Genomic DNA, 14674 nt, shown 5'->3' with positions numbered 1-14674 from the left:
GCCCCACCTTGATTTTGCAGTGCACATGCGCGTTAGTGAGAAACTAGTATGGCTAAAAATGTATCACTAAAATCATTTCAGTCGATTTGGTGAAAGTGTTAGATCATTAATGTGGACACAATGTACTCACATATAAAGCAACGTTGAAAGTTTTTATTGTTTTAATCTGCAGACATGACACAAGAGGACTGCACAGTACTTTTGCACTTGAACCTTGATACTGAATTTCGCACCAAAAATGAAACTGTTGTACTGTCTAGACAAAACCTCCCACTGGGTGTAAAAAAACGCATTTTATTCCTGAACTGCAAACTAACCTTGCATGTACTAAACACCCAGCGCAGATGTGAGAAAGTGAAACATGTAAACTAATGTAATGCATATCAAGAAGCAGAGCTTGCATTTAAACCAATACACTTTCAAAATGCTTTCCTGCCAAAGCCAGATCACCACATGGTTTATAACTGTTCACATTTCGTAGAGAAATACCCATATTTTCGGGGGAAAGGTATATTAAGCTGCCATTACAAAGGAATAAGGAAGAGACACCAAAAGTGTGGTGTAATGGCCCCCTGGCGGCCAAAGAGGAAACAGCTCTTCACAATCAGTAGCGCTGGCTGATGCTTCCCAGCCAGACTTGTCTCAACAGATGTGACATAACACATCAGGCCGGAGGAATGTTGGAGAAAGGACAAACCCTTTGTGCATGAGAAGTCATTTTCACAGAATCAGTGTATGAACCCTGTGCAGGATAATGCGCACAGAGAAAAAACAAAAATATAATGGAAGTATTTGTAATCCTCCTGAGATGTTATTTTGTGGATACAAAACCACTGTAAACCTTTTCCCAGATGACTTCCTTTATCATTTCTGTAACTGCTTTAGTGCAGCTTTGTATAGACTAAACTGACCGCAATGATACACAATTTAGGGACATGTTGTATACAATGTCCATGTCCAGTACCTAATACAACAGTCTTTGTCTCTGGACACATTTAAAAAGAATGTGATTTTGTAAAAGAACAAGCTAAGGGTTTGACTTTCATTGTCACATTTTTTGGCAGTAGAAATGCCTACAACCCCCTCTGTCAAGGCCTCGTAAAGCAGCACAAAACAAGCGGCTCTCATGGTAAATACCACTAATGGTGGAGTACACACAACAGGCATACTTCACAATACCAGGAGAGGGAATTTAAAAAAGAAACGGTTACATTTCTCATCACAGATGATTCACCTGGAAATGCATTAATATCTGAAATATAAAGAGCCTTTTTACTTTTTAAAACACAACTTGTTGTCAACCGAAAAAACCTGTCGACATTCTCACCTGCCTGGAGGTCGAAACTTAAGACCATTTTGTCTACCAGGCATCCATTGGCTTTCACTAGTTTCCATAAAACATGAAAATCTACTTGGACATTCTTGACATGTTAGTCCATAACAGACTATGTCTAGAATAACTACATTACGACAAGACAATTTAACTACCACAGACTTTATGATCGCTTTGATGAATTCCCAAAGATCTGTGTTCTGCATTTCAAAAAGATCAGATTACATAAATGATTGGTAGTTAAGGAACTAAAACTTGTAAACACTGCTGTGGTCCTTTAACATACAATGGAGAGCCAAAGTGAACTGATAGAAATGAAAACCAAGACACAATGACAAAGGTTCCCAGCTTGTACTTATTTTATGCTAAACAACTATTCCCTGTTCAATTTAAGGTTGATATTTCTCATAACTACTATAGTGGATGACACATTGGCTTGACTGAGAGGAGAGATTGCACAGAAGTTAGTGGAACATCATGACTTCAGTAACACATTTCTGTAAGCAAATCTTTTTGCCTATAAGAGGTTTTAAATTGCATCTTATCAGAGCCCATATGAAGGCCTTCTTTAGCTTTAACAAACAAAACTGCTGATATCTGGATTCTCTCTATCAGTTGCTCCATTCAACACTGGTTAAGAAAATAGAAAACTACTCGCATAAATGACAATTTTCCACATTTGCTTAAATGGGAAGTAAGAGTAATAAAGTTCTGCAGAGTATGGCAGGCTGTAAGGCCATTAGCAATGGTGACGCCAATCTATGTTGGTTTTCTGTGGTAATATCATCACATTTAAACAAAATATATGTTTGAATGGTGTTTATTCACCAGATAGGCTCAAGAATGAGTTTAGATTGCAGTGACATCCAGAAATATTTCCTTTTTAAGTCAGAGATTGTCAATCTGAACGTATCATGTAAAATCATGTAAATACAATAGTATCTACATTATGGCTGAAGCCTCTGATGGTCAACACATTTACTTTTTCAATAAAGCTCTTTCCTATCCCACCCACATGGACTTAGTGCTAATTGACCAAACAGTGGTCCCTTTCTCAAGTCGATGAGTTAGTAACGTAATGGATGAACTCTGGAACATAAGGCGCCAAAACCCCAATGGTCATGGAGGGTGAGGGACTCATGTTGACTATTAGTCCCATTACGCAGAGTGCAAAGGGATGACGAATTTGCAGCCAAAGGGACAAATGTACTTGATTCCCACTTCCTTGAACACCTGTCGAGGAATACCTATGTCACACAGGTAAACTCTGCCGGCCCCCTCGGCAAGGGAGAAGGGGAGACAGAGAGAGAGGGACCACTTGGCCTCCACCGCCTGACCCTGTCCACTACCAGGAGGGTCTAAGCTGAGCACGGGCGCTCGGTTCTGGTTCGCCCAGTCTGCAGCCGCCCGGTACCAAGGCTGGTCCATCAGGAATGTGTTCTCGTGGCAGTCAAGGCAGTTTATGATTAAGTCCACCGGCGTGTCTGGGAGGTCTGAAAAATCAAAGAGCAACATTTGAATATCTGACCACTTAGAATGCAAAATGTAGTCAGAGTGCAGATCTCTACCAAGTTGGTCTCCCTCTCCTTTCCCAAACAATGAGGACTTGTATCTCACTTAATTGTCCCTCTAGGCTTCATACAGTTAACATAAAACAAAATATGCATCTCGACAGCACGAGAAATCCTTAACCATACAGTCGTATAAGAGCACAAATAGACATTATGAATATATTCAATATGCATACAGCCAAAAATCTCCCTACAGTTAGGCTTAGCTGAGAAAATCTAACCAAAAGTAGAAAAGAATGCATACCTTTGATACCTGACACCTGTTTGCCACTGGTCTTGTTGAAGAGGGTGACCTCGCTGGTGACGCAGTCAAGCATCTTGACAAAATTGGGCAGAAACATGACGACCTCCACTTCATGATTGGCCAGGTGACGACCACAGCTGATGCCCTGGGCTCCCTGAACATGAGGGCCACACAGCAGAGCCACTGTGGGACGCTGGTGTAAGTTCTTCGGAGTGAATCTAGAGGAAAGAGGAAAAGAGACTAAGTTGAATTTCCTGAAGTTTGCACTCTCCAAGCACTGGATAGCAGTAAACTTATGTTTGGCGTTACCAATTCATTTCTATGGAACTTGAACACTATACTGGTTTGATATGTTATTCTTGGCAGATTTTTGCAGGATACTAGCTCACAAGGCGAAACAAAAATAGTAAGACCTAACTATAATTTTTTACCTAAAGCTGTTCTCATCTGTGCTAACAAGCCATCAGTACATGCTCACCTGTTGGGTCCACCCAGCAACGTGAGCGCCATCTGAGTCGCACACACTCCGGTCATCTCAACTCTTCGCTCCAGTGAGAGACCGTGGCGCTCAGCGATTGACAACAGACGCTGATGTAGTTCATAGGATATACTGGGTACAACAAGCCCAGAGTCTGTATTGATGGAAAGAAATATTTAAAAAGGTAAAAAATATATATATATATATAACAGTCTACTTTAGATATTTGCCCTCAGTACCTTTATTTCTTTACAATGAGAAACAACTTACCAGTGCAGTACTCTTTGGCCCCAGGCTGCGGCACAGTAATCTGTCTGTACACAACAGGTTTGGCCTCCAGGATGTTTTCATCATGGCGGTACCGTGTGGGCGTTTGGTCTAGAGGCGTCCCACGTGATCTTGCACCGTTACGGCGCTCTGAAATGTCGATTTCTGAGAAAACTGCTGCTTTGTCAAAAAGAGCCAAGTTTCCTTCAAAATCAAAATCAGTATCCACCCCGTCGTCGGTGGCCTCCCCAAAACACTCGTCGTCTCTGGGCTTCATCTGGCCGTTCTTCACACCATTCTTTTTCGGTGTTGCTTGGTTTGCCCCTTTACTGCTAGATGACCCTGATGGGAAAATGACAATCATCTCAACAGAGCAACAATCAACAATAGGACTGCAACGGTGTGTGTGTGTTCTTAACGTCAAATGAAAGCTCAAAAGTTTAAGTTCCGGGACTTACAGGAGTTGTGTCTTCGACGAAATCCTTTTGGCTGGCCAGGTATGTCCACGTGACGTTCTCCTTGGCTTTTGGAGCAGTGCTGAGGAGAGTTGAGATTGGCCGCAGACCTGGGGTCGCCCTTTGGGACTACGACTGGAGCACTGCTTACTTTTGTAGATGCAGAAGAGCTGTTTCTAGCATTGCCAATTGTGATATCTAAAATCTTGAGCTCCTTTATGTCAATGGCGCTGCAGAAGAAAGGGACAACTTTATATTTAGTGACAGAAAGAAACAGCGGCAGGCATTTTTGTCATTGGAAAACCACTAACTTTATAAAAGAGATTACAATTATAATAGTAATGTCATTTTCATTCCACCTCGATAACTGTCTAGCAATCTGGTTAAGTGCTTCAAAAGATGCTTTCAATCTTCATAAGATCCAGTTCACTCAAAACAGAGCTGTTCACCTTGTTAGCCAATGAGCAACAGCGTTTTATACCAATTGCGATTGGTACATACAGTAGATAAGAGCAATGTGTGATTCACCTACATATCAGACAGACAAAAATGATGGCACACCAGTCATACCTTCATGTGACACTTTACATTATCTTCACCTAAAACCAATGCTTCAAATAAACTGTTATAAAGGACTACACCAATCATGATAAACTACATCGATCCTAGATTACCAGTATGATCAATTTTATAAAGAAAATAACAGCAATTATTTAAGGCTACATATGATACTGTATGTGAAGGCTGGTTATATTTGTGGTGCTTACTTTACTTTCTCGTATCGTATCTCCTTTTGTTTTGTTGTTAATGTGTTGTATTTTGGGTGCAACCGAGGAAGAAGAGCCAAGAATTGAAATAAAGTACAGCTTTACCTGAAAGTGACCTCGGGAACAGGGCACTTGACTCCATTGTGGAAAGGTTGTCTTAAGGAGATGGTTTGGCTGGACTGGTCCACAGACACCACCTCTCCTTGATACACTCCCAGCGTTGGACCACAGTTAATTGACACCAAACTACCCAACCAATCGGCTGCCATGACTGCACAAGGATAAAGAACAGACTATTTACCTAGTTGTCGGATAATATTTGTAATAACTTCAAACGTGATTTTAAATTATTCAGTAACTTTCTGAATGCAGGACATTACAAACACGGATTACATGAGGTTACCGAAGTTATGCTAAGTGACTAGCGTTAGCTTCGGCCTGTTTTCTAGCGTTAATTTAAAGACGCAAACACCGTATTTGGTTAAACACGTGTTGTTTAAGTTTTGTACCTTTTTGAAATCGATACGAAACACAGTCTTTTCAAGAAAACCAATGAATACAGTGTAAAGTTAGGAGCTGTAAGGACAATTGTAGCTCCTTTAAACTGTTAGGTCTTAGCTCATTGAATGATCAAAAGATGCTGCTGGTACTAGCTGCTGAATGACAACATCCTGCTTCCGGTATAAGGCGTTTTTCGAAATAAGAGTTTAACCCTGACATTTTTACGCACAATCTGACATGCTGCTGATTTTCCCTTTTAAGCTTGTGTTTTTGTTTTGTTTTGTTTGAAAGTCTGAGTCGGTCACATGTAGCGCTAATGACCATAATTAATTGGGATGTGCAATATTTTTGAAGCATAGAGCTGGACTGGACTATGCAAAGAAACAACTATTTAATTAGTTGCATGCAATATTTCACACTGAGCTGGAGAGTATCAGCATACTTGGTAAAGCCATGTTACTATCTGACATTCATCATCCCTGGCGGTAAAATTATATCCTCTACTACTATATTGTATTTAATAACAACACATGTAATTGAACAATAAACCATATAGATACGGCAATAAGGAGGTATAGAAAATAACTCAATAGGCACTTTTTATATACTTGCATTAGTTACTGAAACTGAAGTCAAAAAACCCTCTAACAGCATAATTATAAATCATTATTTGTGTGTGTCCCTTAAGGCACCCGTCATCAATCATTACACATTCACTGTCGTACATCATTAATCAGAGGTTAGCTATGTGCATTATTGTCAGTGTTGGGGAGATGTTCCTAACGACTCATGTCAACAAACAGCCACTCAGCAGCAGTGAGATCATATCTATCCCAGAAGTGTTAGCACGTGACACACCCATCTCACTGCGTCCTGTGTACATAAGTTACCATGGATACTCAGTTCAAAGACTGTACACTGAAAAGCTCGCAATCAAAGCTGTGTGATGCTTTACAAGCAAAGCAAGTGAGCATTGTCAGTGGCGAGGAGGGGGTTTCTGCAGCAAGGTACTGTAAGAGGAAGCAATTGTGTGCTCCAGGTATTAGATCAAAAGATGTATTGTTTATTTTCTTGTCAATCACATTTTTATACAGACATAATTGCCTTTAAAATAGAAAAAGATGTGATTAAACAAATGTAAAATGAGACAAAATAATTATGTGAATCACAAAAACCCTGTAATAATCATGCAGTGTTAAAACTAGTTGTTGACCATCACGCAAGCAATGGAAATATCTAGACACATGGTCCAAGAATAGCCACACACCTCAAGCTGCCACCTTTGTGCGAAAATCTAACCCTGTCATACGTGGGGAGAGGAAGACTGCAGCCTCACCCGTACAAAGAGAAGACATGACTTGGATCGAGGAAGACTCTCCAAAATGTTCAGACCGTCGTACAGGAGCTCAAGTCCATTTTCTCTCAGTGACCTTGACATGTGGGACACCAAATCTCGTTTTACAGCTCAAGTAAGACCCAAATATTTGTATCTGGTATAGCAGGTTGATCAGAGAGTAGTTGATTTAAGAAATATGTTTTTTTCTTTCTTAGAGCTCAGCATGGTGTGGTACCGCAACTGTCTCTGGGACTGGGTTTCTGTCGGATGTCAGCTCCAGGTGAGGAAATACTTAAATGAGTTAAGTGTCAGAAATGCTTTTGGCAATTTTAACTTCAGTGATGCGTAGTAATTAGGTTTGGTTGATATATTTGTATGTATTCCAGCACATCTGGGAGCACTGGTGGCTTCAGACAGAGTGACCCAGGTCTGAGGAAGTGGCAGTCGTTGTCCCACCTAGCACCTGAATGTGCGACACAGCCCTTTCCTCCATCTCCAGGATTAAGGTTTGCCCGAGGTGAAAGTAGCTTTAGACAAGCAGAAGGAGCCCGTTGGCTACAGGATGCTCACAAGCATCTAGACACTCAACTGGACCGGCTGAGGATGAGAAATTCACCGCTGAGCCACAACATAACTGCTTCACAACTGCTTGACATGAAACATAAGGTAAGCGAAAACATTCTGGACACTATGGTAAAAGTTTCATCTTGTTTCCTATGCACACAGCATCCTGTTTTGCACTGATGTGTTTCACAGCAGCTGTCAGAAACACTGGCCACTTTGGAGCAGGAGAAAGAGGCAGCTGAATTAATACAGTTTGAAAAGAGTCACCAACGCAGAGCGCTTCAAGAAAAGTAAGTGAAGCAAAACACATAGAAAGGAAAAGTGAAAAGACCTTAGATAAGATTAAAAGTACTGATGTGAAATTCACTCATAAGGGTGCTACAGCTGGAGAAAGAGTTGTTGCATCAGAGATCAACTTTGGACAGAAGGAGCCATGATCAGCCAACGGAGAGAAATCTTGACTCGCTTGGCGGAATATTACCGAAGAGTCAAGACAACTTTAACAGACAGGTAAGCTTTTTGTATTATAAAAACAGATATGTTTTCTAAATGATGTATTCTTCCATAGTTTTGTTTGCCAATCTCTGACTTGGATTTTATTCAGGTTACGCAGAATGTTGACTTCGAGCTGTGCAAGCTGAGAGATGCACTAAGAGATGCTGAGGCGAGGGCAAAGACAAAAGAAGATGAACTCAACCAAGCGCTCAAGAAACTCCAGATTTCTACAGAGGTATAAATGATATATCGGAAATCTTAAAATATACTATAAAAAATATTTGTGAACAAAATCACACTGTAGTTGTTTGTTGTGCTGCTATTTAGTTTTTGTTCAATGTACACATCTTTAGGCTCTGTGCATTTTGTTTCTACGTTTCTAGACACAGCAGACTCTGTTGAATCAAATAGAGGACACTAATCAAAGGAGACAGAATCTCTCTACATTGCAAGAAGAGCTGAGTGAGGCTAACAACAAGATCAGCCAAGCATGCCTGGTAAGTCTGCCGCTGATTAAATAACCGCAAAGAAATGCATGATTAACACAAAGAGAACTATAAAGTCTGGATGCCTTGCTATTATGTAGGACATGTGGTGTTTTTTGCATGTCTGTGCCAAGGGGCCCTTTGTTTCACAATCATCAGAAGAATTACATCTTGAAATGTGTCTTTAATTCTTCTCAGGAAAAAGCCATCTTGTCAACTCAAATGCTAAAACTGGAGGGAAATTTAAAAGAGCTGAAGGCCAAACTGACAGGGTTTGACAAAGATCACCTGATCCAGGTATGACATGTTTAACTGTGTCTAAGGTATTTAAGATACAAATATAATGTGTGAATTACAACAAGATTTGTTTTCTTCTGTTGTGTGTTGTTAAGGAGAGGACCCAACAAGGTTCAGAGGGTTGCCAATCCCAAAGCAATCAGGAAACTGTTCAAACGAAGGAAGATTTAAAGTCGCTAAAAGAGGTGGAAAGCTTAAACTAAACATCATTTTTTTTTTTTTCACATTTACTGAATTCTTTATAAAATGTTGTGTCTTGACTCTTTACAACAGGTACATGAAAAGATGACAGGGGAGCTTGAAAAGATTAAGCAGAAACTGAAAGCATCACAGTCTCAGCTACAGGAAGAAACCTTGGAGAGGTTAACCATGTCTAACAGGATCACAGATCTGGAGGCAGACTGCGCTCAGATGACCACGGAAAGAGAGGAACGGCTGAGTAAAGTTAGTGAAAGTGGACATGAAGAGATAACAGCGATGAAAGAAAAGTGCCACCTGCTCAGGTGAGATGTTAATCAAGTAACAAATCCTTCAATTCTGGAGATAAACTTATGAAAAAGTAGGGTACCCTCTGTCCTCAAACCCACAAACTATTTATGCAGGGGATCTGTGGAGGTTTTGGAATTAGAAAAGCAGAACCTGCAGAATCGCTGCATGTATTTGGAGGCCGGGGTCCTTGAGAGGGAGGAAAAGCTACAACTGCAAGAGGTAGAGCACCGGAAACAAGACGCAGGGAGACTCCAGAGCAACGAGGAACTGAAGGCTGTGGCCTCACACTGGGCACAGAAATGGCAAAGGGTGGCTTTGACCCTGCAGTCCACACAAGAGGAGCTAGAGGAAGTAAAAAAGAACTCTAGAAATGTATGTATGAGTATCCCCCACAAATGGCTTTCAGTGCATTTAGATGCAAGCTGTAAATCTCAGAGATTAAAAGACTTAAAATAGAGCGCCAGAAAGACAAGAGAGTCACTTTTGACCAATATGCATTTTATCTGAAGGAATGGGACTTGCTGCTGAAGGCTGAGCTTGGTGCATGCAAACAACAGCTGGAGCTGGAGAGGAGCAGGACTCTGCTTCACAGATGTGAAGATAAAGGTGAATGTACTTCTCTTTCAGCAGTCTGTGGCACCTGCAAATGTTATCAACAAGTGTTGTTTTATTGTGTTAACACAAGGGGGCGTTAAAGTGCTGTGACCTTGTATTTGCAGGCACTGATGCCTTGGCACAGACTGAGGACAGAGGGACACAGACAAAGTTGGTGGATTTTGATGAGATTGTCATTTTCAAAATGCATGATCAGCAAACGCTCAAAATGAAATTCTGTTATCTGAGTCTTTATCGTGTACTCTGACTATCTGTTCATCAGATTATCAGAATCCTCTTTGTTATGGGAGCCGTCATCAGCCTCTCACAGCAGCCAAAACAAAGCCCCCAAGGTAACGACATGCTCCTCTCTCACTGAACTTTTGAACTTAGGGTGGGGGTGGGGGGCTACAGTGTATTTGTATTTAAACATGTATGTAGGATAAATATTTAGTGTGTAGGATACTTAGAGTTGACTTGATATATAGGTGTGTGTGTGTGTGTGTGTGTGTGTGTGTGTGTGTGTGTGTGTGTGTGTGTGTGTGTGTGTGTGTGTGTGTGTGTGTGTGTGTGTGTGTGTTGTGTGTGTGTGTGTGTGTGTGTGTGTGTGTGTGTGTGTGTGTGTGTGTGTGTTGATATATAGGTGTGTGTATACAACGCAGCGAGGTTAAGGCAGAAGCAAAAACTGTCAGAGTAAGGGAACAAAAGGAAAAGTAAGCTTTCTTTAAAAAAAGATAACAAATGCTGAGTTGTCTTAAAGACTGGGAAGTGATTCTGTAACCGGTTGATAATCTAAATGTGATAATCAAGAAGATTTTAAGAGTCTGGAAAGGCTGAGAGAAATGGAAAACAACAGGTTCAACTAAAGATGTCTCACTTACTTACTCTCAATCTAAACATCCGGCCTCATCAAGCTATTAATTAAAAACACAATAGATCTGCGCTTGAACGGTTGGAATAACCAGCACATCTCTTCTTCCTGTATCATCTGTTTCTCATGAACACTCACTTTAAAGTCCTCTGAAGATCAGGATGATGGAAACCAAGCAACTATCTGGACCAGTAACTCACTGAGGTCCCAGCTGGAAGGTAAGAGCCTGTTTTAAAAGAAAAACACATTTGTTAGGCTCATGCAATGATTTTCCTCACTGGCTCAGATGTAAAACATCTTCTTCCATCGTATGATTTCAGAGAGCAGGAGGAGAACGAGGCAGCTGCAGGAAGAAGAAACATTGTCAGACCAGAGGCTCCAAACACTGAGGCAGCTTTATCCGGTAAAGTTCATAAAAACAACACCTCTAAGGATTGCCTTCTATAATGGTAGTGAACATAATGAATGACAGATTTCTTATCTACAGGTTCAAGATGAGATACCACCTGCTGAAGGCAGGAAGGATACAACTGTCTCTCCTTTATATCCAGAGACAGACCAGCAGAGGAGGATGGTCACTGAGCAGGTACACAATGCCTGATGCCAACACCATTTCAGTTTGTTTTAATGCAAGGATCAAGGGTTGGTTATGTTGGTCTGATACATTATTAAGACCGACATATCTCAACAACTATTTAATGAATAGGTCAAGCATCTTATATAGACATACTTTCCCGAGAGTATTTAGCTGAAATACACAAGCTACCAGAAGAGAATAAAGTAGCTACACCAGTTGCAATGTTCATTATAATCCAATAATATAATATGAATAATACTTGAATTGTCAATTCTGAATAATTGATTAGTTTGACTTTTCATATAGCTTTCACTTGTAAGCAAAAGTAGCCTCTTTCTTCCACCACTGCTAATTAGCAAGTGTTAGCATGCTAACATGCTAAACTAATAGTGTAACAACTTGTGAAAGGTGCTACATCCTCACGTTAGTATTGTTATATTCATTACATTAGCATTTAGCTCGAGCCATGTAGGGCTGTAAGCCTTGTTTTTACCTTTTGTAAATGACAAAGCATCACTTGATGAATATACTGTATCTTACCATGGTTGTAGTTAAAGAATCTGTTTAAGGAGCGAGAAGGAAAAGAGGTGGAAACGGTTGACAACAGATTAGCTGCAGGTCAAAATGCACCCTCCTCACCAGAAGACTGGTCCCAAACATCTAAGGGTGTAAGGGTGAGGAACCTTTCAGAAACTAACATATAGCTACAGCTAGAGTTTTTATATTTAACTTAAATATGTTCATTTTTTTCTCCATTCAGAATTCAGTGGACAGGAGGATCTGGCAGCATGGTTCAGGTTTAATGCCAGTGTTTGAGGAGGATGAAGAGGAGTGTGACTGTCCAGGAGGAGAGGAGGCTCATGTTGAGGAAAACTGGCACAACCAAAGCCAACAGGTTGCACAGACTTAGATTACATCAAATGTAACGTTTTTGAAGTAGAAAAACATAAACAAACAGTCTAAACAGGTTGTATGCAATTGCTAAATGACTAAAACATCAGTTTTAAACCTCCAGCCACAACACAGCTCAAAGACCATCTGCATCTGCCTGTCTGCATGCAAGCATGTTTGATATATAATGTATTAGCATCTGCTACCGGTGGAAATTAATATCATTGATGGCTTAATCGTTGCATAGATTATATAATAAAATGAGCAGAACTACCCACACATTCATTCATTGCATATACACACACACACACACACACACACACACACACACACACACACACACACACACACACACACACACACACACACACACACACACACACACACACACACACACACACACACACACACACACACACACACACACACACACACACACACACACACACACACACACACACACACACACACACACACACACACACACACAGTTTATGCTTTAATAAAGTGTCAGCCTGGCTGCATAACCACTTAAACGCAATGTGAAATGTCTTTCAGCAATAATCTCACATATGACTCTTTCTACTGGGTAAATAATCGGATTGAAGCTGAACACATCTGACTCAATGATAAGAGGATAGGAAAAAGTTACAGTACGTCAGTGTCTTGTCCTGAAAAACATTCAGATAAAATACAACAAGTCTTTATCAAAGTCTTAAAAATCTCTTAATGGTGCTGATAAATAAGAAACTGCACATTTTATCTTCTTAAAACTTTAGACTTTGTGACAACAGATGCAGATCTTATTTGATAAACAAGAAGTTGCCCTCTTCTGCACTTTCTAAGCTTCCGTTTGAAAAACATATAGCAACAACAATTTACTTAAATAGCATTCTACAGACACATCTGCAAAAGAGGTCTCTGCACCCAAAATAAAGATTAAATTAGAGATTAAAAACTGCTCTTTCCCCTGCCAGATGTCAACTATGACTGCAGTTATCTGCAAACTGAAGGCAAACAATGAAAATCTGCTGCCAGGTGAAGTTGTGCATGAATTAATGTAATAATCAGTAGTGTAGACATTTGCTTTGATATGTGCAATGTTTATAGTTTCGAGCTTTTGGGAAATCTATGGGATTCATACATTATTAATACAATAACAAGCTACTTTTCTAATTTGTATTTGTTTACTTTGATCTTAATTGATTTTTCTTTTCTTCTTCTGTTCTTGCTTGATTTTCTATCTTCTGTATTTGCAAGATATGACATTTTAAAATGTGTATATTTTGTGTGACTTTTCCCTGATTCAGCAACACTAAGGTGCAAACCAATCCAGGACTGCCCTCTTACTGCAAAAAACAAGACTGCTCTCGGTTCAGATGTGACCGACCTGCAGCAGACCAAGCCCGCTTTGCTCTGTCCTGATGGATTATTCCAGGCTGAGCTGGTAGATATCTGTAGCCCAGATGAAGATGAAGAGGAGGAAGGAGACAAATGAGGTGTTTGTGATGAACCAGCTAACTTTGTGCCTTATAGCTTTAAATGTTTTACTCAAAATAAATGTAAGGACTACTTCAGCAATTTAAAGACACAATGATGTTAAGGTTATACTTGATAGATGCTTTTACCTCAGATGACACTGTTAATAAAAGTCACCAAGCAAGCAAAACTTGTCTTTTATTCATATGACAAACTACCGTTCTTCACATCATTCAGAAAATCCAACAGCCAACAAGATATTTAAAAAAATTATCTTAGAGTAACAATAAAATTGCATGTGCACATGAAAAAATAAATGTATTGCATGGATTTTAGTAACAAGGACTGATGTTAAGCAGGACTTTTACAAACGATTACTTCAAGTAGCTTTATGTTTTTCCTTGTATTTACATGTCGAGTGACTGAATGGTTATAAGATATTATTAAGTTCTCCAAAAAATGTAAAATATCCATTTAGAAAGACGACATACATTGTTCTGTTAGAAGACCATGCATTCTGAACTCTACAAAGGTTGTTTTGTGCACTTACAGTACCTTCCCAACTGAGTATTAACAGGTTGTTCCATTGAAATAAGGCCATTACTAAGGCTATTGCTGATTGCCCATATACATATACACACACAAATGAACTCTCAGTAATCAAACAATTTGATATACAATGTAAACACCAGCTGTGTGCCCTTCATGGCAAAGGTGACATGAGATGTTTAACTGTGGATACCCACTGAGTGTCAGCACTCTATAGACACTCTGGTTGTACAATGTGCCAGCGTGCCTGCTCCACCTGCAGGCTGCACATGTCCCTCCAGTGAGCGAGTCCTGCACCTGCAGCCTCTGCTCCGATAAGCACTCGACCGACAGCTTTTCCTTCAGGAAGGACCTACATGTGTCCCAGTAGAGAGGAAATAGAAAGTGGAATTCAGAGGGTTATGTTAAGAAAACATGTATAAATTGGCATA

The 14674-nt window shown here is 40.1% G+C and overlaps 2 protein-coding genes across 3 annotated transcripts; one reads left to right on the top strand and one right to left on the bottom strand.

The window, feature by feature from the left end:
• Positions 1–138: 138 nt before the first annotated feature.
• Positions 139–5786, bottom strand: edc3 (enhancer of mRNA decapping 3 homolog (S. cerevisiae)). Of its 2 annotated transcripts, XM_034085747.2 has the most exons (7): positions 5625–5786; positions 5221–5386; positions 4352–4578; positions 3897–4235; positions 3627–3780; positions 3149–3366; positions 139–2826 (listed from the first exon to the last, which is right to left on the bottom strand). In XM_034085747.2, the coding sequence occupies exons 2-7, from the start codon at positions 5382–5384 to the stop codon at positions 2492–2494; spliced, it is 1437 nt and encodes a 478-aa protein (XP_033941638.1). In that variant the 5' UTR covers positions 5385–5386; positions 5625–5786; the 3' UTR covers positions 139–2491. The 2 variants fall into 2 exon arrangements, with proteins under 2 accessions (XP_033941638.1, XP_033941639.1); XM_034085748.2 differs by having other exon boundaries at positions 5221–5786.
• A 747-nt stretch (positions 5787–6533) lies between these two features.
• On the top strand, positions 6534–13871 carry LOC117447727 (hyaluronan mediated motility receptor). The gene is made up of 22 exons (XM_034084590.2): positions 6534–6655; positions 6934–7085; positions 7168–7232; positions 7339–7618; positions 7709–7806; positions 7891–8026; positions 8121–8246; positions 8395–8508; positions 8695–8793; positions 8889–8978; positions 9067–9296; positions 9396–9654; positions 9792–9888; positions 10002–10047; positions 10160–10229; positions 10893–10965; positions 11068–11150; positions 11235–11333; positions 11876–11998; positions 12085–12219; positions 13193–13253; positions 13526–13871. The coding sequence occupies exons 2-22, from the start codon at positions 6999–7001 to the stop codon at positions 13711–13713; spliced, it is 2559 nt and encodes an 852-aa protein (XP_033940481.1). The 5' UTR covers positions 6534–6655; positions 6934–6998; the 3' UTR covers positions 13714–13871.
• The last annotated feature ends 803 nt before the right edge of the window (positions 13872–14674 follow it).

This window comes from Pseudochaenichthys georgianus, chromosome 6, assembly GCF_902827115.2.
Source record: "Pseudochaenichthys georgianus chromosome 6, fPseGeo1.2, whole genome shotgun sequence".
Classification (NCBI taxonomy): domain Eukaryota; kingdom Metazoa; phylum Chordata; class Actinopteri; order Perciformes; family Channichthyidae; genus Pseudochaenichthys; species Pseudochaenichthys georgianus.
The sequence above is the reverse complement of the archived record's forward strand: the minus strand, read 5'-3'. Positions and strand labels throughout refer to the sequence as shown.